Genomic DNA, 25,065 nt, shown 5'->3' on the forward strand with positions numbered 1-25,065 from the left:
AGCACTTTACTGCTCAGCCACAGCACCTCCGACATATGTGTAGGGGAGGCTTAATTTCGGATGCGATTTCTGATGTAAAGAAGTTTCTAAGGAAAATGCATTACAAACCAAATGTCAGCATAACACTCATAAATATATTTGTAGGCGTTTATTTAGCGTGGACAGACTGTGTCTATAAATAGCTGTTACGTATCCTCTTTTTAAGCCAGTAGCTGCTGGCAATTTCTGTGAGGAGTCGGGGAATAAAAATCTAAAATTAAAATCTGTTTTTTTCCCTTATTTAACTTTCGTCCAAGACAAGGAAGAAAAAGGCGAGAGCAGGGGTGAGAAGAAAGGTGAATTGGGGTTAAAGTTGAAGGCCGTGTTGTCTGTTGTCGCCTTGGGCTCGCTGACAAGCGAAGGGAGTCAACTGTGTATTTTCTCCCTTCTCTCAACCGAATAGGTCTCAAATCAGTTGTGTTCAGCGTCAACCTGGCAGAGTGTGTGTTTACGTTGGAACAAAGAGGACAGGAGCAAACTAGAAAGGTAGGCTAAAATTCCTAAAATGTTTGTTGTTAAACTATTTGGCTCGTCTTTGAAAAAAAAAAAGCCGTTACTACATTTTCTCTTGCTTCTATTTAAAAAATAAATAAATTTGTTTGCTATTTAATTGGCAGGTTAATTTAATCGTATTGGGTAAGCCTTTTTAAAAATGTGTTCATACTAATTTCACAACAATTAGAAATGTGTTGTTATCTTGTCTTATCTTATAATTTACAGTGTCGGGTTTAAAAAAAATTCTATTACGCCTAAACTTATCTAGATCTATAGGTTAATCTTGTCTTCCATCATCATTGATTCTCTTGTCTGAATAAGGCAACCCTAACCCTTTTCGAATGTCACTTGCCCTAGCATACAAAATATATTTTTTATATCTTTACTTCTTTCTGAGTATTTTATAAGCTAATTAGTTGTTCCCCTAGAGTTAGGTCCTAATTAAGTTTATGTCCCTTTAAGTTGGCAACATTGGATTGTACTTTCTGTAATTTCATTGGATTGAAAAAATAAATATAATCAATAAATAATATTGTCTCAAACGTGTCATGATTTACCAGAAAATGTATCTAGTTATCTACTCTTTCCTTCAACGTACATTCAAAGTAAGGAGCTATAGCTTTGGAAACGAGATGTAAATGTATGGACGATGGTATTCACATGTGTAAGACTTTCAATCAGTTTCTAACAATGAGAATCACAATACGAGTACTTTAAAAAAAAAGGGGGGGGGGTGGAGAATTCTAGAGTGAATGAGCAATCTACGTCTGTGGTTCACTGACTACGTCAGCCATAGGACTGGGCCCATGAAGTATTAATTCATTTGCGCCAGAGGCGTGTACTAAAACCACACTGGAGTGCTGCCTGGTCGAGTGGTATGCGCTCTGGGCTATCGCCTCCATGGTCTCCGGTTCGAACCCTGCCGGCTACCATCCCCTACCGTCCTACGGAAGGCTTGGCCTAGAGTGTGATAATTTTAAATTCTAAAAGAACACCAGAATCGATTCGATTTACAAAAAATCAATAGAATTGAATGATTAAAATTCACATCTTCTATCAATTAGCATCGACTCTTTGTTCAAACATGTTTTTTAAAAAAAACATCATTGAGAAATTTGGTTTAAATCTACTCTAGCAAACTTCTGAAATAAAAACAAACACGCACGCACGCACACACACGAACACACACACGCAATTTCCCCGTTGCTCTAAAAATAGATAAGATAATAAGTCGACCTGCTTACAGTATGGAAATTTAGTTCATTTGGAGTTTTCAAAGTTGGCAAGAGCCCAGTGATAAACATCAATTGATCCCACTGAGCCTCTGTAAATCCTCCTTTCCTTATTTCTAAAACCAATTTTTTTTTCCTCTATTTTTTTACCTCCCTAAGACCATCTAAATATGTTTGCACGATTAACATTGTTAACTGTTTTCTATTCTATGCGAATCTTCCACATTTCCCACGTTTTTTTTTCTTTTGTTACATATAAGGCTTTGCGCTATTTTATGCAAATCTTTCACACCTATTTTAGATCAAATTGATTTGTATTTTTGTTAAGCCATTGTAGTTTCAAATAACGCTACATTCCATAATCAGAAAAGCACTGCAGATTGCAGTAATAGAAATAGAGATAAACACAATTAAGAAAGCTATAAAGATTTTAAGCATTAAAAATCACCCTCTTCTTCATCATTTTAATATTTTAGTGATATCATCACAATGAAGATCTACTGTCATCAACCATGAACACTTATGTTTCTTTGGCAATTAGATCGTTGAACAATATGCAACCAACTGTTCGGAATTTAAATTCCCATGTAACGTTACAGATTTACGTGGTATAGACGTATATCTCGTGTGCTATGATGGTACTAATTTTTACTCTAATCATGTATTGTTTTTGGTAATGAACAACTGTAAAATAAATTTTCTCACGGATAATAAAAATTATTATTATTATTATTATTATTATTATGTAAGAAATTAACTAGAATTCATTCTCTGGCGCTGCTAGGGTCGAGTTTGGTTAAAGAGAAAGAAGATTCCTTGTAGTCCCTTTATTATTATTATTATTATTATTATTCAGCGAAGGGTTCTTGAAAAGAGAAACATAATTTTAAATTAAAATAAAAGTTCAAAATTCTTGAAAATTTTAGAAAATGTAGAAATTTTAGCTTTTGGTAGATATTTTTTTTTATAACCCATGCACCAGAGTTTATGGTGCGCACCAACGTACTATTCAACACGGAACAGGAATGGTCTGTTTAAATAGAAGCTTCTTTCCGCGCAAAGCAACAATAAGGAAGATTCCGAGTCTGGCGCTCTGGAACAAGAGGAAGGAGGTGACCTTCGACCTGCCTGGTAATTAGGGAGGCTGTTGACGTGGAGCCTGGAACAAGACTGGAAAGTTGGCGTGGCAGGAGTGACCGAATGGCGTTCAGCGATGTACGCATTATTTCCCAGCTGTAGTCTGTCGTCTGGTTAGCGCTACGGAATATCGTCACGATGGTTTAGGATTCAAGCCTTGCCGCTGCCTTCCCTTGAAGGAGAGCTTTGACTATAGCTTAATAATCTTGATTCAATAAGGAACGTTGGTGACTTAAAAGTCAACGTAAGGAATAGAAATGTAACCAATGAACTGTGATAGACCTTGCCCTGGTAGTCGTTGATGGCTGTCTGACTTTGACAGATTATTCTGGAGATGTCTGGGTTTCTTGTACGGGTGTATTAGATGCGCTTAACTGTAACAGAACAGAGCCTACACATGTAACAAGTAGAAAAGACTAAGTCCAGACCGTTATACAGGTTTAATTGAAGTTTAATACTGATAAGGTCACTGTCGAGTCTCTGTCCGTATTATGAAGTTATCCATTCGAAGTCTTAACACAAACTGACTATATTAACATAAATAATCTAGAACCCAACTAAACTGTAACGTCACTAAATGTCGCGTTCAAAGTCCGTCAGCTATGGTGCGTCTCCGTACTAACTAAATGTCTAACAATACTAACTGTCTAACAGAAGAAATTGGTCGTATTTGTTTTGAGGATCGCTAAATTGCTCAGTGGTATTAAACAAAGAGTGCATCCTTGGCCAGCAACGCATAAAAAGTGTCCCCCATATTTTCTTCGTCATGAGTTGGTCTTTTCCTTTTCGACATCTCAACTCACACACTGACTCACACACACACACACACAGACACACACTCAGACAAACACACAGACACACACTCAGACACACACACACACAGACACACACACAGACACACACTCACACACACACACAGACACACATTCAGACACACACTTTCTTTCAGCACGGTGACACTTTCTCAGTACTGTGACGTAACTGACAGGTCATTAATCCTGCTGGAGAAAAAAAAAAAAGATCACCTGGTCAAGTACGCATCAAAGTCTCGAGCTTGCTAATATCAGCGTCGGCATGGATGATAGTTTCCAGTGGGGGCTCATAGAGACTCTGCACATGGTCAGTTATTAAATTTTGTTAGTCAACGTAAAAGATTTTTTTTTAAAATTAATATAATAATCGGCATGGCTTCCGAATCCGGGGTCCTGGGTTTGAATCTCGGTGAAGACTGGGATTTTGAATTTCGGGATTTTTAGGGCGCCCCTAAGTTCACCCGGCTCTGATGGGTACCTGACATTAGATGGGGAAAAGTAAAGGCGGTTGGTCGTTGTGCTGGTCACACGACACCCTCGTTAACCGTAGGTCACAGAAACAGATGACCTTTACATCGTCTGCCCTATTGATCGCAAGGTCTGAAAGTGGAACTTTACTGTTACTTTTACGTCCAAGCCCAAACAGGGGATGATGGCGGGCAGGGTTTAAACTCCGGACCGTTGGACAATAGTTCGAAGCGCAAACCACTCGACCAAACATGCTTCCATTCATACTCTCCATACAGTGGACCTCTATCGGTTTCCACTGCTGTAAAAAATCTTTTGTTATTCTCTTTTCAACACTGTAACATACAGAGTATCATGTCAGTACTTGAAATACACGAATATATTTAATATATAAAGAAACTCTTAGTATATTCAAACAAGGTAAAAAAACAAACAAACAAACAAAACAAACAGCATAGCTGGGTAGTTTACCTAGCCACATAACGCCCTTGTAAATTGCTGACGGTATTTAACTGTAAACACCTTCTTCAATGTACAGAATATGCCTGATAGGCTTCTGTAAGACTTCTGTAAGGGAAGTGTACACTAAAGAAAACAAATACAAGGAAGTGCGCTTGTTAGTTTGTCTTCAGACCTGTCAGTAAGTCTTCGTTCCTGCTAGGACATTAAGAATGGGCTGACAAATCTGTGCACCACGTCATAACATGACAGATGAGTTCGAGGCATGACGTCATGTCACACATCCTCCATGCCTTTAAGTTCGTCCAGCAAGTGTCACACAGTCACGACGGTAAACAGTGAAGTTCCCGACCGTTTCTTTCTTACCCGTCCAGACTCACTACGACATCGTTTTGCTTAAGGTCAAGATTTCGCGGGAGAAAAGACTTCTCCGACCACCACTAGTAGCCTATTTAGATTTAGCTGTGGTGACCTGCATATTTTACTAGCTCAGATAGTATTAAGATATATTGGCCTCCTTCAGTCGTAGAACGACTATGGTTCGTCTCAGAGCAAGTGAGATGAAACCCTGGGCATTGTTTATGGTCGGAACGATGTCGCCCACACAGCAGTTCCCCCCTCTCCGCGCAACTGATGTGACTAAAGGAACGGAATATCCAATACAGTTTGGGATCAGTAGCGCCTCAGGCTCTGCCAGGCTGTAGCACGGTGTGCCACAGTCTGCCTAAGGGTCACCAGCTCCTGATTTTTCCTCAGGGTTGTCTCCCGAAGCCGTTCCCGTGTTTGGGTATAGCCGCAAGGCAGCGGAGGTTTGGATTCAGAGTTTACCTTCTCCTAGCCAACCACTATAAAGATAAACATTACATAAAACTACATTGAAGGAGATTTGAACTCTTCCAATTCGAAGTCACTCCTTGTTCCCTTCCACTGAGAGCTTAGTGGATTCCACTGTAGTGGATTACATTTCTTCACATTCACCTGCCACGTTAATGCGGAACGCTTCTTGACTCACCAGGGCTATCGCGAACTTACGAGAATGTACGAGAAAGGAATTGTGAATGGAACATGTTTAAATAGAAGAACAGCTGGAACCACTATAGCATGTGACCATATGTCTCGAAATTTCTAAAACACCCAAACAGACAGACGAGTAGTGCTGCCGCTAGAAAAAAAAAAAGGGGTCAAGCAAATTTGTCACGTATTCCAACAGGGTTAATCCAATAGGAGCTTACTTTGCTAGGATTCGAGAGAACTTCGATCCCAGATGTCCACACTGTTAAATGCACATCGAAAAAGTTTCTTCTTCTTTTTCGTTCTCAATGAAGTTGCGTGTGTAATATGCTCCAGGAGGCCCATTGACTCCGGCTCTAGTCTGCTTTTCTTTCTGGGTGTGCTCCCATAGCCTTTGATCAGCCAAGATCATCTGCAAGGCAGCAGGTGTTTTATTTTGGAGTTATCTCTCCTAGATGAATTACTATCCGTAGTTAATGAGTTTCATTTACCCGGGCTTAGAGTTTAAGCGCCCTTTACTCGCTTTTTGCAATCTCCCTGGATTTTTTTTTAGGTTTTAAAGAAATATCCTAAACACTGGAAAACCCAACCCCTTCCTCCATGACTGCGAACCAGTTGGTCGACGGCTGTTTATTAGTTATTCACAGCTGACTCTTGTATCTAAGGGTTTTCCCCTATCCGCCACCTGGGGACACGCTTGGTAGAAGATGGTAGCTCCACCAAGATCAAAGACATTTTCAAAGATTGCAGGGTACTTAGAAACGATTTCAAAGTCTTGAGAATGGTGGAGCTGGTGCGATGTTTATGTGTGGGCCTTGCCTTTAACAGAGGCAGAGAAACGCCCCAAGAACACTGCCTCTGTTGCCAGATACCCGTATCGTGATACAAGAGAGTGATCTCAGCACGGAGCCTCAGGGCATGATGCTTACAAATGGTGGACAGCAAGACCATCACATGTGATATTCTAGTCACTTTACTGTTTTCTTCCTACCCAGAGTCTCAATATATCACTTATTGAATAATATCTCTTGTAATATTATAACTCTGATCTCTTATAGTACTCGAGCAGAGGCGCAGCTAGGAATTTGACGTCATTTTGAGTCCCGCGGGAGCTCTTTCGGGGCCCTTGTCATTGAGACATTCGACATCATGACATGAGATAATGACATAAAACAAAATTTTGAACACTCATTTGGTGGGACCTCAAGTGGGGGCCCTGGGGTTTTTCAAATTCTTCCCGTTCCCCCACCCTAGCTACGCCACTGTAATCGGCAGACAAGGTAACAACATTCCAAAGCGCTTTTGTATAAGTTTAAAAAAAAAAATGAAATATTGATAGGAGAAAGTACAAATGTTAAACCTTCACACTTCACGCATACCCAGATCCTTATGGAATGGATAGGGGCACTCTCTGAGAACCTCCAATCTGTTTAAAAATGAAACTTTTTAACTTTACATCTCACGGACCGACTTACTGACTGACTGGCTCCTCAGTTAAAGCGAAGAGATCTAGTTTAATTAGTAACACCCGATTCACACGCTCTCAAACTTGGCAACTTGCCTATAAACAATTCATTACCATCTTACACGGCCAGGCGATGTGTGGACATGCGATGATTGATTGACGGAGGCAACACACATGAGACCATTGTTAATGTACCTACGTGCAGGTGAAGATATGTAAGACTTTACTTTCAGATTATCTACCTGTACAAAGACAGCTATTTTTAATGTACTAGTTGCTGAGCCCGTCCAAAAGTTGAATGTAAAAAAAACAACAACACATCTTTATTGTTATAATATTTAGTATAGAGAATGCTGAATGTTACAGAATGTGGCGTTTAAAATTATATAAATATATAATATGCATTTTTCTTAAATGTAATGACCTCTTAATTTTATGTATTTCATGTCATTAACTTTTTTTTTTCTTTTAGAAAAAACGGCATACTTTTTATTTTATCATCATCATCATCATCATCAAACTCCATTAGAGTGAGGGCTTGAGAGGCTGAAATCCTCTCTTGCAAAAGCCCTGGACAGAAACCCTGCTGTCTTGCGTAGTGCATACATGTCACTATACAGGTCGAGAATTTTTGGTTTCCCAGACCTGTCGAGACGGAGATAAGCAAGTCTGGGGCAGTCAAGCAGAAAATGAGGCACGGTGTCCTCTTCTTCCCCGCAACGGGGACACCGTGAATCGAAATTTGGCCATAGCCGCGAGAAATATGAGCCAACAGGACATTAGCCTCGCCTGCACTGTGTTATAATAGCTTGCTCAGGCCTGGACAGCCTCCACCACGGGAATGTGCGGTCAAGACGCCTCATACGCTTCCAGACTCCGCGGGCTTTTTGGGACGTATCCCAGCACTCACGCCACTTTTCCATTTCTGTTTTTGTTTTTTGAATTATAGCCAGAGCATGGTGGAAACTTACAGCCTGACGGTGGGTGGAATTTGCCCTCCTTGGTGGGCCAAGGAGTCTGCAAGAGTATTGCCAGAGTGGTCTATAATATCGATCTAAGACTCTAGAGAGTTGCCTAACGGTTAAACCATGGGCGTAACCGGGGGAGGGTTTGTGGTTCAAAAAGATTTGTCTTGATCTTGTTGCAGACCGTCGAATAAGGGAAAAAACCCGTACATTATTGGTAGATATAGTTTTTAGGACGGAGTTCTTCCCCTTTAAATAAGATTTGTTATTATTTTTTTTTTAAAGGATTTTTATATTTTGTTCTTGCTTATTAAACAGAGTTGTTTTGTTAAGTACCACAGTCTAAAGTGTGTTATTATTTTAAAATGAAAATATAAAACAAAACCAATGCTATTTTCCATAAACACTAAACGTGGCAATAAAATATTCATTAAAAAATGGAGGTTTGACTTACAAAAATAGAAAGGAAACAAAATAGAAAAACTACACAATTAACAGCCCACACAGTTAAAATAGAGAAAGGACAAAGAGAAAACAATTTCCCATGTGTCAAAGGAAACAAAACAGTCGCACATTGAAGGATGTTTTCAGCACATTTTTTTTAGGTCAAAGCTTCATGCCAGTTAGTCACTCATTCTTTGCAATCTCTTTCCAAAAATAACTTTGAATAAAACAACAACAACAACAACAAAAAAAAAAAAAAAAAAGGTTTCTCCATTGTACGAGTTGGCAACTTTTTCAAGATTTTCAGCTTTTGAAAAGATACACATCTTCGATGTAGAAAAGAATAGCAGTGATCAGTACATTCACGGTCACGTTGGGCCTGCATTGTTTTGTTTTTTTATTTAAAAACAGATGTTAGCCCACTTGAAGAGCATTGAACACAATTAGTTTGTGGTATGTCTCTAGCTGCCGGTGAGAAAGGTGTTTACAGAGGGGCCTAGTTCAACTTTAAAGGAGAATAAAAATTAAGTCTTTCTCTCTTGTTCTCATTTGGAAAGTTCTCCCTCCCTCCCCCCCCCCCTCCCCAATCCCTCTTTTCTTTCACACTCTTTGTCTTTTTCAATCCGCTGTTCTCTTTCTTTTTTGATTTTTACAAAGTTATATCATCTCACTCTGTCTGTCTGTCTGTCTGTCTGTCTGTCTAGTAAAAAGTTTGTACACGTTGTTTCTCCCACGCCCGATTTCGGGTTAAGCTGATATTGTGCACAAATTATTTCTTTTACCTGACAACACAAGAAATAATAAAAATAAATTTAACAAGTGAGTTAATTAACAATTGGTGATTAATTATTTTGTTTTGTATCTCAAACAAGAGAAAGAAATTGTACTCGACTGATGTGGTGGTATAAGTTGAATTAGCCCCCCTTTATACTTAATATTAAAAGATTGGTGGTGTTTGAAAACATCAGAAAGCTTTTTCAAATATTTCGATAAAAAAGTGGAAAAGTTGAAATCTATTTTTGAAAGCGCAGGGTGTGTGTATGGGGGGGGGGAGGGGGTAAAAGATTCTGGTCATTGAATTCCCGGGAAAAAAGTTTCTGTTTGTTCCAGGGGTTGCGGTATAAATCAAGCCATATCTAATTAGGTGCATCAGAAACAAAAATATTTTTTTTTGAATGGGAAAGGGTGAGGTGAAAAGAGGGGGGGGGGATAGAAAAGTGATAAAGATAGTTTATCTTCCTAGTCCAAACCTCCCGCAGGACGACGGGGGAATGGGAGCGGGCAGGGTTTGAACCCGGGACCATCGATAAATTCCAAAACGAGAGCCCAGCGCGCAAACCGCTCGACCAGGCAGCCAGTTATGGCCACGCTGTTGAAACTACATGCACTGTTGATATGGTGCGCAAAGGTGCACGCGTTCAATATAATAAAATATTGTTTCCGCCATGACACTAATGGTTGTTGTTTGTTTATTGCTGACTGTGAACTTAAATCTTAATTAACATGGTTATTTGACGCGAAACTGAATTAAAACTTCAGCAAAAAAAAAAAAAAAAAAATTTGCGTGTTTTCAAGCAAAAATTAGGTGATAAGATAAATAGATATTATACACATAGGTGTAGATTTGTTCTTTTTCAAAGAGGGGCTCATTATATTACAAAGATGGCTTTAATAAATTAAAAAAAAAAACTACTCTGTATTTTTCTGCCAAGAAGATTTGGCGCAACCAAAGAGGAAGAATGAGACATTGCGTTATCTCCCTTTTCTCATTGGGACAGACTACTTGAAACTTTTACTATAACACCTATAAGTCACTTTACAATCAATAAATCAATCTTTAACTTTAAATACAGCCAACTTGTTTTTTTTTAAGGCTAGTAGTAGCCTGTATCTTTCAAACACACGTTGTCTCTGTGTCACTGTGTGTGTGTGCGTTTATGAGTGCGTATGTTTTGATGCGGTGGCGTATCAAGGTACTGGGGGGCCAGGGCTCAAGATTTGCATTATCTGTATGAAAGAAACGACTGTTCTTCTATGGCCCAAATGGGCTCCTATTATTCATCAAGCCTTGTTTGCTATTTAGTTTATGTGTTGGTGCATGACTTTTTTGTTGTGTGTGTGTGTGCGTATGTATAGGTTTGTCTATTTCTTGCTGTGCCGTGTGTCGTTGTGCGTATGTGTGGGTGTGTAGCTGTGCCTATGTGTTGGTGTGCTCGTGTGTCGCTGTGCGTATGTGTTGGTGTGCTCGTGTGTCGCTGTGCGCATGTGTTGGTGTGTTCGTGTGTCGCTATGCCTATGTGTTGGTGTGTTCGTGTGTCGCTGTGCCTATGTGTTGGTGTGCTCGTGTGTCGCTGTGCGTATGTGATGGTGTGTTCGTGTGTCGCTGTGCGTATGTGTTGGTGTGTCCGTATATTGCTATGTCCGTGTGTCGCTATACGTTGGCTCCTATGTGTTGGTGTGTCCGTATGCTGCTGCGCATATGTGTTGGTGTGCTCGTGTGTCGCTGTGCCTATGTGTTGGTGTGCTCGTGTGTCGCTGTGCCTATGTGTTGGTGTGCTCGTGTGTCGCTGTGCGTATGTGCTGGTGTGTCCGTATATTGCTATGTCCGTGTGTCGCTATACGTTGGCTCCTATGTGTTGGTGTGTCCGTATGCTGCTGCGCATATGTGTTGGTGTGTCCGCGTGTTGCTGTGCGTATGTGTTAGTGTTTCCGTACGTATATGTTAGAGTTTCCGTATGTTGCAATGCGTATGTATTGGGGTGTCCGTATGTTGCTGTGTGCATGGTTTAACAAGTTTAAGCAATTAGTTAATTATTTAGTGGTAATTGCAGCATTGAGATATATGGCCGTGATTGTGTGTTACTTTCCCTTATAAAACCTTTTTAAAAAAAAACATTTTTAAGTTGTTGTTTTTTTCTTACTTTATGTCTTCAGAGTTCAGATACACCTGAAACGTATCAACCAACTATTCTGAGATCCGAACCGATTTATTAGAAGTATTTAATTGTTTATTTTTTATTATTTTTTTTATATTATACTTAATACCCAGTGCGCTCTGTGCCAATCTCTCTAAACGGATTTTGAGACACGCCCACAAATGGAGGACTGAGTTATCTGGGAGGTTTCCCGCTGTTTTAATAAGGGCGTTCATCCTTTTTCTTTGAAGGCTACATTAGATGAGCGCTTGTGTCTTGGATGTGAATGATGCAACATAGGTGGCGTTGTCGTCACTTGGTCTTACTTAGGGAGACAGAACGTGAGACTAAAAGGTTGTGTTATTGTAATGACTTCGATTTAGTTAAAATATATTATTACTAAAGTCTGCTACATTTATTTCATTTCATCAGAAGTTGAATTTGTCTATATTATAAATTAAAGTTATATTTAGTTTTTTTCACAATAGGAAGTAATTCATTTTATTTGAAGTTTCGTTAGTTAAGATATATTACGCCTACAGCGGTATAGTTGTCTACCAGCAGTTTGGTGTTACAAGTCAACGATCGGTAGCAAAAATAATGTTCTGAAATGGAATTATCAGGATGTAAAATGTTGTTTATTAATTAGTGTCAAACGGACAAGAAATTAATTAAACTGTCCCTGTTCGTGAGAAACTTGTACTAATTATGTTAGGAATGAATCTTCTAGTAGATGCTTCAAAATGTTCGAAATGATACATTGTGTTCGAATAGTTTGAATTGATACGTTTTGTTCGAACTGAAAAAAGTGAAGACGTGATTTAAATTGAAAGGCTTTTGAGTTACAGATTTCTGAGGATCATTTGTTGGATACTGTGAAACTTTGACTTTCTGAGATTTAGAGCAAACTCAACTCTGCTGGAGTTCAATCAGAAATAATCAATTCTGGTCTTGATTTGGGTTTGAACTGTAGCCACTTCACTGGGGAGGCAAGAGGCCTATACCACTCAGTCAAATGCCAATTTAGTCCAGAGAAACTCCGAGAGTTAAAAAAAAAGATAAAATCATGAGTCTACTGGATTTGAACTCGAGAACTCCTTGGTTTGGAAGCGCAGCGCCATCTGGCCACCAGACCCCCATCTATATCCACTGGTAGTGTTATTTTATATATTGTAGTTCGTTTTCCCCAAGCTTACAGAACAAGCTAGAACAAATTCGTGCAAGTTCTCCTTCTTTCCTAGTGCCATTAGAGAGTGGAATGGGTTGCCTGAATCAGCCAGGAGGGCCGGCGACTTGGCAGAGTTTAGGTCATTGGTCGGCGTGCATGACTAGATTGACGCATGAGATGCGTAGGACGTAATTATCTTCCTTTTTGAAGTCACGTCTCCTTCGTCTGTAATATATAAGATAAGAGCTGGACTAGCATATTGGAAGAAACAGGTCCGGATTTTTAGTAAGTGGAAACCCTTGGCGGAATTTCGTGTGGGGGCTAGTGCGCTTTTCAATCCCAATTATAAATACATTAATAATATTAACTCTTTACCTCCGTAATTACTTTTGTACATTCAGACGGAATTCTTCATTTTGCTAATTAGTATTTCATACCATATTATGATTAAGCTTCAAAAGCTTTGTTCTTTGTGATTAGAAAATGTTTTATTTGGTAGATAACTAAAGGGGAATGCAAACTCCTTCTATGTAACATAAAGTAAAAGTTTTAAAAATTAAATATTAATTTAATTTATAGATGTCAAATCAACGATGATATCGTCGATTAGGAGAGAAAGAGTTTATAAATCTAGAAGCGTGTCATATAAGTGAAGAACGGACTAGAAAACTAGTAGACTACATTAAGTCTCAGTTCCGTTAATTCTGTCTTTTATTAATTATGCATATTTGGCTGAATATTTCTTGACATGTTTGAGGCCCTGTGTGGCTAAACGGTTTTATACTGTCATAAACAGTAGGGGACGAATTAGTGCTTTGAAGGGGCAATAACTGCCGACACATTCATGGTGTGTCTCACTGTTGCGACCTTCTGATCACTCTGTTCGTCTGATGAACACGACACACCTGTCATTTAAGGTTATCTAAAGCACGAAAAACAATATCCTCCTCCCCACCCCCTCTTTTTGTTCCTATCGAACAAGGGCGTCGTCTTTACCTCTGGGGCAACCCAGCTACGCGATTCAACGGAGACAAATATAATAAGTGCTGTAGATGCAGCAAGTAGTAATCTCATTTTGGGCCTTTCTTGTGTGTAATTATAGACCCCAACCCCATTTCCTTTATGCTTAGCCTCGAGAGTACAAACAAGCAAAGTGTATAATGAGTGAATGCCCTTGCTTGGTGTATAGCATAATGAATGAATGCCCTTGTTGCTATTGGGTGAATGAAAGAACATAATTTGTCAAGTATTAAAAAAAAAGCCAAGATTACGGTTATGCTTTTCAGATAGAATATGCATCCTCCGTTTGGGACCCCTCAACTCAAGAAAACATTAAGAAACTGGAACACAAATTAGAGCAGTGAGATTCATAACAAATGAATATTCACATTTGACTAGAGTAACACCTTTAGTAAAATCACTAAATTTAGAAAGCCTTCAGGACAGAAGACTCAAAAGTAAAGTAGCAATTATACATAAAACACTGAACCATAATCTTCAAATACAAATCAAAATTGAATAAAATACTCTGAAAGACACAAAGATAAAAGCACACTCCTCGTCCCATATGCTAGGACAAATTTGTACAAATATTCCTTCTTCCCTAGTGCTATTAGAGCATGGAATGGGTTGCCTGAGCTAGCCAGGAAAACCAGTGACTTGGCAGAATTTAAGTCATTGGTTAATTTGCATGACTGAATGCATGACGCGTAGGACGTAATCATCTTCTTTTTTGAAGTAACGTCTGTATTATATAAGATAAGATTTAATTTTTTACCCTTAAAATATATACTTAAAATAAATGTAATTGACTTAATGAATATGTAGATATCTAGAACTTATTAATATATAAAATAAAATGTTATATAATTTAATCTTTATTGGTTTAAGTTCTTATCACAATCTTTTTTTTTTGGTTAGCCCAGATCTACAATCTGATGAAAGCTCTACATTCCATTAAATAAAAACTTTACAACCCGAAATAATAAAGTCTGCCAATATTTACAATATTTACATATACACGTATTTAGTAGCGTTTCATAAATCTAAGTAGCGAGCTACTTTTAAATAGCAAGAATAAATGACCCTTTCAATAGGCCTGTATTACATAAGCTGCAAGTCTGCATTCAAAGGCAACTACTATTAATCTGTAGGTTTCTTGATGATAAAGAGTTTGGAACTTAGCCAAATAATAGGATATTTTTTTTCTCTTTTTTTTTTTCAAGTAAATATTTTGTGTGTGTTCAAATCCTTCAAGAGAGAAAACAAAACAAAAAAAAAATATGAATGTTATGCTCCAAATGAAAGAACCGATTCATAAAGATACTTCAACCATAGCGTTGTAAAAATACAAAGTTTGTAGACTATGTAACTGGTTCTCAAATATTTGACTCTGTCAGACTAGATCGGCGTAACTCGTTGACTAGTGAACGTCAAAAGCTTCAAGGCGTCTGTACGGAGTCACTTAATGAGCTCTGTGTGTTGTATCAAGAGTCACTTAATGAACTCTGTGTGTTGTATCCACACTGCCTGGTCGTGCGGTTTGCGCGCTGGACTGTTGTTTGGATTTATCGATGGTCCCGGGTTCAAACCCTGCCCGCTTCCAACCCCCCGTCGTCCTGCGGGAGGTTTGGACTAGGAAGTAAACTATCTTCAACTCTGAAGGAACATCCGAAATATCTAAAACATTTTACAAACATATCCAAGAGTGCATAGCACTGGACCAGACAGCCAGATAGAGCAATCTATGCAGATGATAGCTATAGGACTGTGAAGACTCGTTGAATACTTCATCCTAGGACTCAAAGACAGAATTATTATAATTGTAATTTGAATAACCACTGCTAACCACTGTAAAAACAAAACAAACAAACCGTAAACTCTAACTCTATGGCCTCATCACAATGTCCTCAGGGCTCGCCAAGACCTTCCTTCAGGGAACAGTACCAGGATGACGAGGAGGAAGACAGAGGAAGCGATGGGAAAACAACTCAAAAAATGGACGGGCCTGGAAGTGAATGAAATTTTAACCAAAGAAAAAGGACAGGGAGGAATGTCTGTTAGTGTGTTGGACCGTAGGGGCACCACACAAGATTTGTCGACCGCCTTTCTCCATGCCTCTCTTGTCTTTTGCCTTGGATGGAACCTCTTTCAATGGCAGGCCCGTCCAATCTTTTATGTTTTATTCACATCGCTTTCTCTGTCCGCCTCTTCTTTTTCCTGGTACTGTTCCCTAAAGGAAGTTCTTTACAAGCCCGAAGACCTTGTAATATGGCCATAGAGTTTTACAAAAGTTTAAAAAACAACAACGAATATATAAATGTGTTAGTCAAATCACTATATAACTTACAAAGTATACTTTTATTCCCACGATATAAAAGATTCATTACTTTTAAAATATCAAATAAAAAAAAGACCCACCCTCTTCTCTTGACAACTCATATGAGAAATGGCCACACATTGTTTTTCTAATGTCGTATTTGTTTTTTCAAACCTTGTCATACATAAATATCTTTCTTTCAAACGTCTGTCACCAGCCTCATTATTAAAGTCAATAATGATTGGATTCTATTAATAACTAATTCACATGACTAGACGTGATTTTTTTTTTTCAAACTAGATTTCAACATCTAATGAAATGACTAAAGGTTAATTAGAAAATTCTAGCGCACATGCTTCACCCCAAGCGTAGATTTCCCATGGTTCCTCTTTTGTTCCATTCGTCATCATTTTTGGCCTTCAGATCACGTGGAATAATTGATGTCAAAGTTCACACAAATACAGTCGCGTCACCATGCATTCACTCCCCTTGTTTACTAGAAATTATATTTTGACAATTTCGCTTGCATTAACTCCCTTGTTCAGTAAGAAAAATATTTTGACATTTTTCTTTCCAGTACGCAGTGTAATAGGATCAGGGCTTATAGTGATAGGACCCAAGTATGCTAATGAGGCCGAGAAATATGTATGTCTTAGAAGGGCCTTAGGCTGATTTGACCGATTGCTCCAAATGGATCCCGCGCCTGGCAGGGGCCCCGCAATTTACTGTTAAGCTTATCACCATCAGTCATGTCTCTCGTCACAGGCTTCTAAAGATGTACCACTTAAATGGTTAACATATTTAGTGTAGGCCTATCTTATCTTATCTTATTTTCTCTTATCACTTACAGACGTTACTTCAAAAAACAAAAACAAAGAAGATTACGTCCTACGCGTGTTCCTAAGTCAATCTACTAGTCTTGCATGTTAATCAATGACTTAAATTCTGCCAAGTCATTGATTTTCCTGGCTGACTCATGCAACCCATTCCATGCTCTGAATATATCATTAAGAGACACTTCAAGACAGAAGACTTCAAAGTAAAGTAACAAATATGCATAAACACTAGAGCACTATTTACAAAAAAAAACAACAAAAACAAAACAACAACTACCAACAACACAAAAAAGCAACAACAAACAACCTAATAAAATATTCAGATAGACACAAGGATAAAGACACATTTTATCTGTTTTTAAGGCGATTAGCATGAGTTTCAGAAGATTGCAATAATTTAAGGAGATTTTCATGACTTTTTCGTATATTTAGCAATTTCAGGAGTATCTCATGTAGGCCCTACCCTTTAATAACAAGTTAAAATGGTTTAATCATATTTTATGTCTAAGGGTTTAATTTAATAATTTACACCTAGAATCTGCGCGGGGCCTATGAAAGTGCGGGGCCCACTGCGGCCGTATAGGTTGCAGTGGCGTAAGACCGGCCCTGGCGCTCTGAGCATGCTATAAGCATGAAAGTAGCGCTATATAAAAGCTATAATTTATTTTCTAACAAAACATCAATCAATACAAAAAAAAACAAGATTTTAATTAATAAGTGATAAATAATTATTTTTGCTTGATTGAGGAAAATGGAAATAAACCTTAAAATATTGAGGTATATGGCTGTAAATGTGCAGTTCATTCCCTTATATAAGCTTTGTTATTTTTTTAGGTATTTATTTTTAGATACTTGTTAGCATGGTGGATTAAAAAAAAATATTATTCTCAACGAAATCTTACATTTTGGGGCTCTAAATTGGGGTAACAATAACAATATTGACAAATTGAATGGTTATGTTGTTTTGGCAGATAGAACAAAATGTTTCAATAGTTTCATATTAGTGAACACACTCTGATAGTGTTTGCATGGATTATCTCATATGTGTTAATGTGTTTTTGTATGTGTGCTGTTTGTGTGTGTGTGTGTGTGTGCGCGTGTGAGAAGACATTTTGTAGGCGGATGTTTTTGTGCTGGTACACTTTCAAGTAGTGCTTTCAGTAGATTTTATCTTTTTTTTTCAATAAGAGTACAAAGGACAGAAACATTAAAGTATGCCGTGAATCATGGTTGAACTGTTTTTGTGTTTAATTTGACGAACTTGGTTGGAATGAGCCGTTGTCAATTTCAATTTTAGTGTGTGTGTGTGTGTGTGCGCGTGCGTGGCCGAGGCAGTTCGAAATTGTTAGTTAAAACAGTTGTAAATCTGTTTGTATGAGGAAATTGTATGCGAGAGTAGCGATTAACAGACGAGAGCTGAGCGGCTAAATTTAGCAGACGTGAGTAGACATTAAATCTAGCAGACGTAAGTAGCGATTTAATCTAGCAGACGAGCTTGGTGATTTAATCTAGCAGACGAGCTTTGTGACTTAATCTAGCAGACGAGATTAGTGATTTAATCTAGCAGACGAGATTAGTGATATAATTTATGCATAAATTCTAAGTTTTATTTAAAGAAAAAAAAAAGACTATATAATCAAATTTGATAGTGATCTGGACGAAACTCTGTCGTGCACGTGATCGATTCTCTTTAATGAGTGGCTGAGAGGCCAATACCGCTAACTACAGCTTGGCCACCTAATAATGGGGCTCGAGTTGGAATCCCGACTCTAGCTGTGTTGTGTTTGCTGAGTGCCTAAAGGCAGCACTGAAACCTTCTCCTAGATACCCCATTTCACATTGATTCACAGGAGAGATTGGACCATAGCTGTAAGCACGAAAGATATGTAAAAGCAATTTACACAAAACTTCATTAAGTTCGTTATCGATAGACCATTTGTTATAGAAGGCTTCAACACTGACCTGCAACATCACAACCTGTGGGCAGTTTAGACCAATAGCTCGTTGCCTCGTCGTAGAGACCTGTGACGTCTAAACTGCCCACAGGTTGTGACGTTGCAGGTCAGTGTTGAAGCCTTCTATAACGATTGGTCTCGGTTATCGCAATTAGTTTCTTGTCTTCAATCTCAGCTGACGTCTGCTAGCAATAAACCTTGGAGATCTAAGAAGACATTGCCGAGACCGGGTATAACAAAAAACTGGAGCAAAAGTTTGACTTCACACGGAACAATTCATTAAATAATGAAATGGAGAAAAAGAAGAAAAAAAAAAGTCCGATTATACAACGCTCTCGAGTAACAGGAGATACTCGTACCGTTTAGCAGGTCATAAAAAGTTTCTCACTGACTATCGATAAAACTGACATGGCGCAAGGCCAGCAAATTCAAGGCCGGCCTTACCAATTGCGGGGTCCCTCTTCAATTTTTTTTTAACAGTAACAACTATTACTATTAATCAGATCATTATATCATCATGTAGGACTATTATACAACATGCTTAGGAAGCAACGTTAAAGTTACGTCAATCATTCGGTACTCAAAATATCTTAACCCTTTAAGTCCTATTTCTTTGAAAGTCTGTGACAAGAGCCATGACTGATAGTGCTATTCTTAATGTAAAATTGCGGGACCCCTGCCAGGCGAGGGACCCAAAAATTGGAACAATCGGTCCAATCGTCATAAAACAAATGCTTCCTTATTTAAACTGACGTAATTCACATGCCTATGGGTTCAAATTTCAGTAAGCCCCCAGCCCACGACTCAGTCATTATATAACATTGCGTTATCCTTACATTTTGGGGGGGGGGGGGGGCGGGCTTCTTGCCTCTTTTTTGGCTACTCCGTCCTCATACCGCTGATATTAATTTTTCAATAAAGTATCGGGGAGGTTGCAGGGGGCCGGCCTTGGGTATAAGCAAACTAGGCAGCCCCCAAGGCCTCCGATTGGTGGGGGCCTCGCGCAATATATTCTTTAATAATCTAGAGTAGAAATCGCGAAAGTTTCATCAATGTTATTGTTGGAGTGCACTAGGTTTTGAATAATCTGCATAATTTTTTTTTAAATTTGGGGCCTCCATTTATCTAAGGGCCGGCCCTGGTTGAAGAGATAGTATCTCGAAAGGTTAGACAAAGAGAGTACAAAAAGCTTACTATGTGTGAATTATATAGGCCCAACAGTGTTTTTAAAAATGAGTTCTTAACAATTTGAATATAGTGAAGAAGAGGCTGATTTTTGTGCTAACACTGTAACAGTTGACCTTTACATTGTCTGACCTATAGGTAGCAAGAGCTGAAAGGGGTGCTTTACTTTGAAAACAAAACAAAAATCACTTTCGGACAATTTGACCACTATTTTTTCAATTTCCATTATTTCAACGGCGTCGTCGAGAGATAAGATTAAAAACAACACAACTTTCGGCTTCGATTATAAGAATGGTTGTCAACTCAGCGTATACTGATGACGTCATTCACGTAACAAGTACGAAGTTAAGACTACTCCAATTACTCTTGTCTACACCTTCTTTTTTTTTTTTAACAATTCCTCCTTTCATCTTGTAAATTCTTCATGGGATCAGGAATCATCAAAAACTTGGACGCAGATCTCGTAAATGGCTCTAACAATTGGCTAATTAGCGACACAGGGAAAACTCTGCTTTGACAGTCATTTTTTTTTTTCAAAATATAATCCTCTTAAATTAAATTTAGTCTAGATCACTATCTTGAACACGTCAGTCGAAATAGAAGCTTATATTCACTAAGGCAGGGGTTCTCAACCTGTGGGTAGCGACCCCCTTGGAGGTCGATTGACGATTAGCCAGGGGTCGCCTAAGACCATCGAAAATATGGATTGTTTTTGTCTATTCTTCTTTTGCTGTGTGTGTGGGGAGAGGGGGGGGTCGCGGCCGAGTGGGGGATTCTAAAAAAGGGGTCGCCGAGCTTAAAAGGTTGAGAACCGCTGCACTAAGGAGTCAAACAAATAGCCGTTCAAGAATTGCGCATCGTCTTATGAAGAATTCAGTCTAGGCTTCTGTCATTTTATGTTTGTCAGTCTGGATCTATGTCATCAAACTGGGAGTAGATTTATACAAGGGCGTAGCCAGGATATTTTTTGGGGGGGGATTAGGGGCTGGTTGATAAATGTTCCTTTTTCATCTATCAATCATTAGTTATTAAGAGCAAAGTGAAAACTGGCGCACAGGTTGCTGAGGAAAAGAGAACAACGCTGGCAGAAGAAAAACGCCAGAGAAGAAAAGCAAGGCTCACGACACTAGCTCCATCTGGAATAACCTGCCCAGTGTGCAGCCGAAGATTCCGGGGTCACATTGGGTCTCACCAGCCACATGAGGAGGCATAAAACCCATGTGCAAAGCCCTCAGCCCCCCCCCCCCCCCGATGACAAAGTGGTCATCATCGAACCACGATGGACGAACTATAATAATAATATTATGATAAGAGCAAAGTAGGCCTAATCTTCTTGTAAAAAGTCGCCAACTTCAGAGTTTGAGTTTAGGCACATTGGCATACAATTCAGAAAAGAGGAATTGTATTATTTTTTTTTGGAACATATTTTTTTATGTTACTTATTAACTTTGATGTTGAAGATCCTCTAGGCGGGGCTAATCGGATACATGACAGGCTGAGCAGGAGGCAAAGCAACAACCACTTCGCTTTAAGCTAAACAACTGTATTTAAATAAAAGCCAAGGGCCCATCGATTAAGGTGTGCAACAATGGTGGGCAGCTTTTTCTTGTGTGTGTGTGTAAAGAATTGTACTCTATATAGGTGTGTTTAATAGGTATGGGATACTTTTTTTAAAATACGAATTACAGTTAGATGCACCTCCTCACTGGTTTCTCGTTCTATTTTTATTTTGTTATGTAAGTGTAATGTCTTTTACACAACTGAGATCAAAGTTACTGTCTGGGAATGATAATGTTGAAGGTGTCTGCAATAAATAACCAACGTTTATTGTCTTTATTTAGGTCTTCCTCGTATTCAAACAAGGGCTTTAACTCTGACATTTACTGCTTTTGTTAACTTTAAGTACTTAAGATATTCCTTTTAGTCTATTATGTCTTTTATATTTCACAGGCTAACACATTGACATATACAGGGACTTAAGATTCAGTTCAATACATTGGCCTGCATAGAAAGAAATAGATACGAGAACACAAAGCCTGTGAAGATGAGTCTTCTAGGGCGACGAAAGATAGTATTCGCCTGCTTTTTATTCGTTGGCTGCCTTCAAGTAAGTCTCCATTGTTTCTTCATACCTATTGTTTCAGGTCATGTCCGGGTAGTTAATTAAATGCAAGATGGCGATCCAAAGCTGGAAGACTAAGATTTCAGCATATTGGCGGAAAAACTATGCATAGCTAGGTTTTTTGGCGTATCCCGAGTGTTGATAAGCTAGGTTTTTTTTTTTAACTGCAGAAACAAAATTTTGTAAGCTCTTCTATTTATAGCACAAATATGGCGACAGCATGACGTAAAGCTTATTTTAAAAACAAATGTGCAATTAGCGGTATCAAAAGGAGATTTGGCGCGAAGGTTAACTGCCACGCATTGAGACAGTGTTCACTCTTTCTCTCCTAACCGACGATAGAAACGTTGATTCCATCAGAATGTGGTAAATAATTACGGAGAGTTTAAATTATAAATAATTTATTTTTTACTTAGTTGGCTTTAGTGAAATTTTAATTTGGCGTCTTTGACATTGTTTAGTTTCCCGAACTACTGGAATATTTAACTAGTAAGCCACAATGTGAATTCATCAACGGCCTCCTTCGGTCGTGAAACGACTATGGTTCATCTCGAATCTCGATGATGATGAAGCCACAACGTGGATTAGTCTCTCTAAAAAAAGTGTTCCGCTAAATACTCTAAACGTGCGGAGTGTTCCGTTAAGGAAAAAGTTTGGGAATCACTGCATTAGAAAAAGGAGACGGACGATTAAAAATGACACCTTGCGGACAACGGCTTTATGTGCATCAGATGTGGCTAAATATGTAGGTCATCTATGAAGCGAAAGGAAATATCTTCAACAAAAAAAGCAACAAAAAAAAACTTTTAAGAGATAATTTTAAATCTGGGAGAATGTATTGAAGACCAGAAGAGAGAGAGAGAGAGAAAGAAAGACACGAAGGAGAGAAAGAAAGAGTGAAGGGAAGAAAGAGAAGGAAAGAGATAACTAACGAGAGAAAGAGAATGAAAGAAAGAAAGATGTCTGTGGCTTAGAAGGAGAGAGAATGAAAGATAAAGAGTGAGACATATAAACACAGAGAGAGAGAATGAAAGAGAAAGAGTGAGACATATAAACACAGAGAGAGAGAATGAAAGATAAAGAGTGAGACATATAAACACAGAGAGAGAGAATGAAAGAGAAAGAGTGAGACATATAAACACAGAGAAAGAGAGAGAGAATGAAAGAGAAAGAGTGAGACATATAAACACAGAGAAAGAGGGAGAGAGAGAGAATGAAAGAGTTCGATTGAGAGAAAGAAAGGAATATAAAAAAAATGAGAGTGAGAAAGAAAAAAAAAAGAGGCAGAGCTATGAATATGAAGCAAAGTACCTCACATAGTAACGTATCCCAAGCAGTAGTGTCTGCTGGTAGCGCCCCCCCCCCCCCCCCCAGCCCCAATCAGTCGTGACCTTAGTCTGTAACAGAGAGTTATTTCCCCATTAGTTTCTGTAAATATTGTCAAAAGTGGGATTTTTTTTTTTTTGACTGGAGAAAAAAACGTCAAGAAAAGACACGGGATGTGACTGGGGGCGCTGTTGCTCAGACTAGTGAATGGAAGGGGTCTACGCTTAACCTTCACTTTCCAATAAAGGTTCTTCAATATATGTCAAATAAAGGGGGGGGGGGGGGGGAGAGGGGAAAGGGGAAGCGCAGGCGATTTAGTTTTTTTTTTTTCTTTCTAATAAAGATAATTTTTTTGCGACACATGAACGGACATTCGAGGTACTCGCTTCTGTCCGATGCACATCATTTCGAGATTCACTGCGCCTTCAATGTTGAATCCCAAAATGTTAACCAAAGCATCTCTGCTTATTACGAATCGGGTTAGAGATGGTCGTAAATTTCAAGTTATTGCTATTAATTGGTTGCAATGGAGACCCACATGTTGCAATAATAATCTTGCAACCTAGTTCTTAATGCTCTTATTGGGTTAAGAGATTTGCTTTTTTTTTTGTTTTCAATTTTTTCCTTTAAAAAAAGGTGGAAAATCTTCAAAAGTTGGCAGGTGGCATTAAAAAATTTATTTCAAGAAAAAAATCCGCTCATAGTTTATGGTTGATAGAGCGTAACGTTGACAGTGAATGTCATGGGTTCGATCCCCAAACTGATATTTTTTTTTTACAAAGCTTATATCAACTCACTCTGTCTGTCCGTCTGTCTGGTAAAAAGTTTGTACGTGTTTTTCCTCCCATTTCTCATTCTCGGATCAAGTTAAAACTTTGCCCAATGATTCATGGACCCTGTCTTTCTCTCTCCCTTCTTTCTGAGGTCCCTAAAATGTTCTTATTTCAATGGCAAAGAGCGCACCTCAAATCTTACAACTCCTTGGACTAGTCAAACAAAACCCATTAACCGGCTTTTCAAGTTTTCTAAAAAACAACAACCAAGACAAAAAACAACGAGACTCTCATTTAAATAACTTTACATAATTTCGAAATATCCTTCTCCACCCCCGAGCGTTTTTCTATTTAATCACGCCCTCTTACACGCACACACACATACACTGAAATTGTTATTTTAAATAGTGAATTTGCCTAAACCTATTTTGAGACTAAATGGTCTGAAAAATTAAAGCGTGAAAATTAAAAGAAGATAAGAATTTTAGTCCACTTGTAACAGCCCATGGCACGTGTCAGAATATTAATTAATATACTTTGAGAAATGCGAAACAACGTTATATATATATATATATCTCCCTTTTATTCGTTAAATTACATTTACATTATTACGTTTTTCAGTGAGGGAATATTAATTATTATACTTTGAAAAATGCGAAACAACGTTATCTCTCTCTCTCTCTCCCTTTTATTCGTTAAATGTTGTGTTGTAAGTTTTAAGACTTCGAAACCACTTGTGTTCCATTGGAAGAGATAATTTATGGGCTGTCCCCTCCACCTCTCAAAGAAATAATTTTTAAAGCGACATTTTTTAAAATTATATACAAATTATATACAAATGCTCCTTCTTCCCTCGTAGTCCTACCGTTAAATCATGGAATGGGTTGCCTGAGTCAGCCAGGAAAACCAACGACTTAGCAGAGTTTAAATCACGGATTA

The 25,065-nt window shown here is 38.5% G+C and overlaps 1 protein-coding gene across 2 annotated transcripts in view; it reads left to right on the forward strand.

The window, feature by feature from the left end:
* The first annotated feature begins 235 nt into the window (after window positions 1–235).
* Window positions 236–25,065, forward strand: part of LOC106073644 (protein jagged-1-like) — a 47,681-nt gene continuing 22,851 nt past the window's right edge. Inside the window, exons 1-2 of one of the 2 annotated variants that reach the window (XM_056025475.1) lie at window positions 236–525; window positions 21,856–22,012. In XM_056025475.1, coding sequence (XP_055881450.1) covers window positions 21,950–22,012 — 63 coding nt within the window. In that variant the 5' untranslated portion in view covers window positions 236–525; window positions 21,856–21,949. The remainder of the gene's footprint in view (window positions 526–21,855; window positions 22,013–25,065) is intronic. The other variant, XM_056025476.1, reaches the window with a different exon arrangement.

The sequence above is a fragment of the Biomphalaria glabrata genome, chromosome 4 (assembly GCF_947242115.1).
Source record: "Biomphalaria glabrata chromosome 4, xgBioGlab47.1, whole genome shotgun sequence".
Classification (NCBI taxonomy): domain Eukaryota; kingdom Metazoa; phylum Mollusca; class Gastropoda; family Planorbidae; genus Biomphalaria; species Biomphalaria glabrata.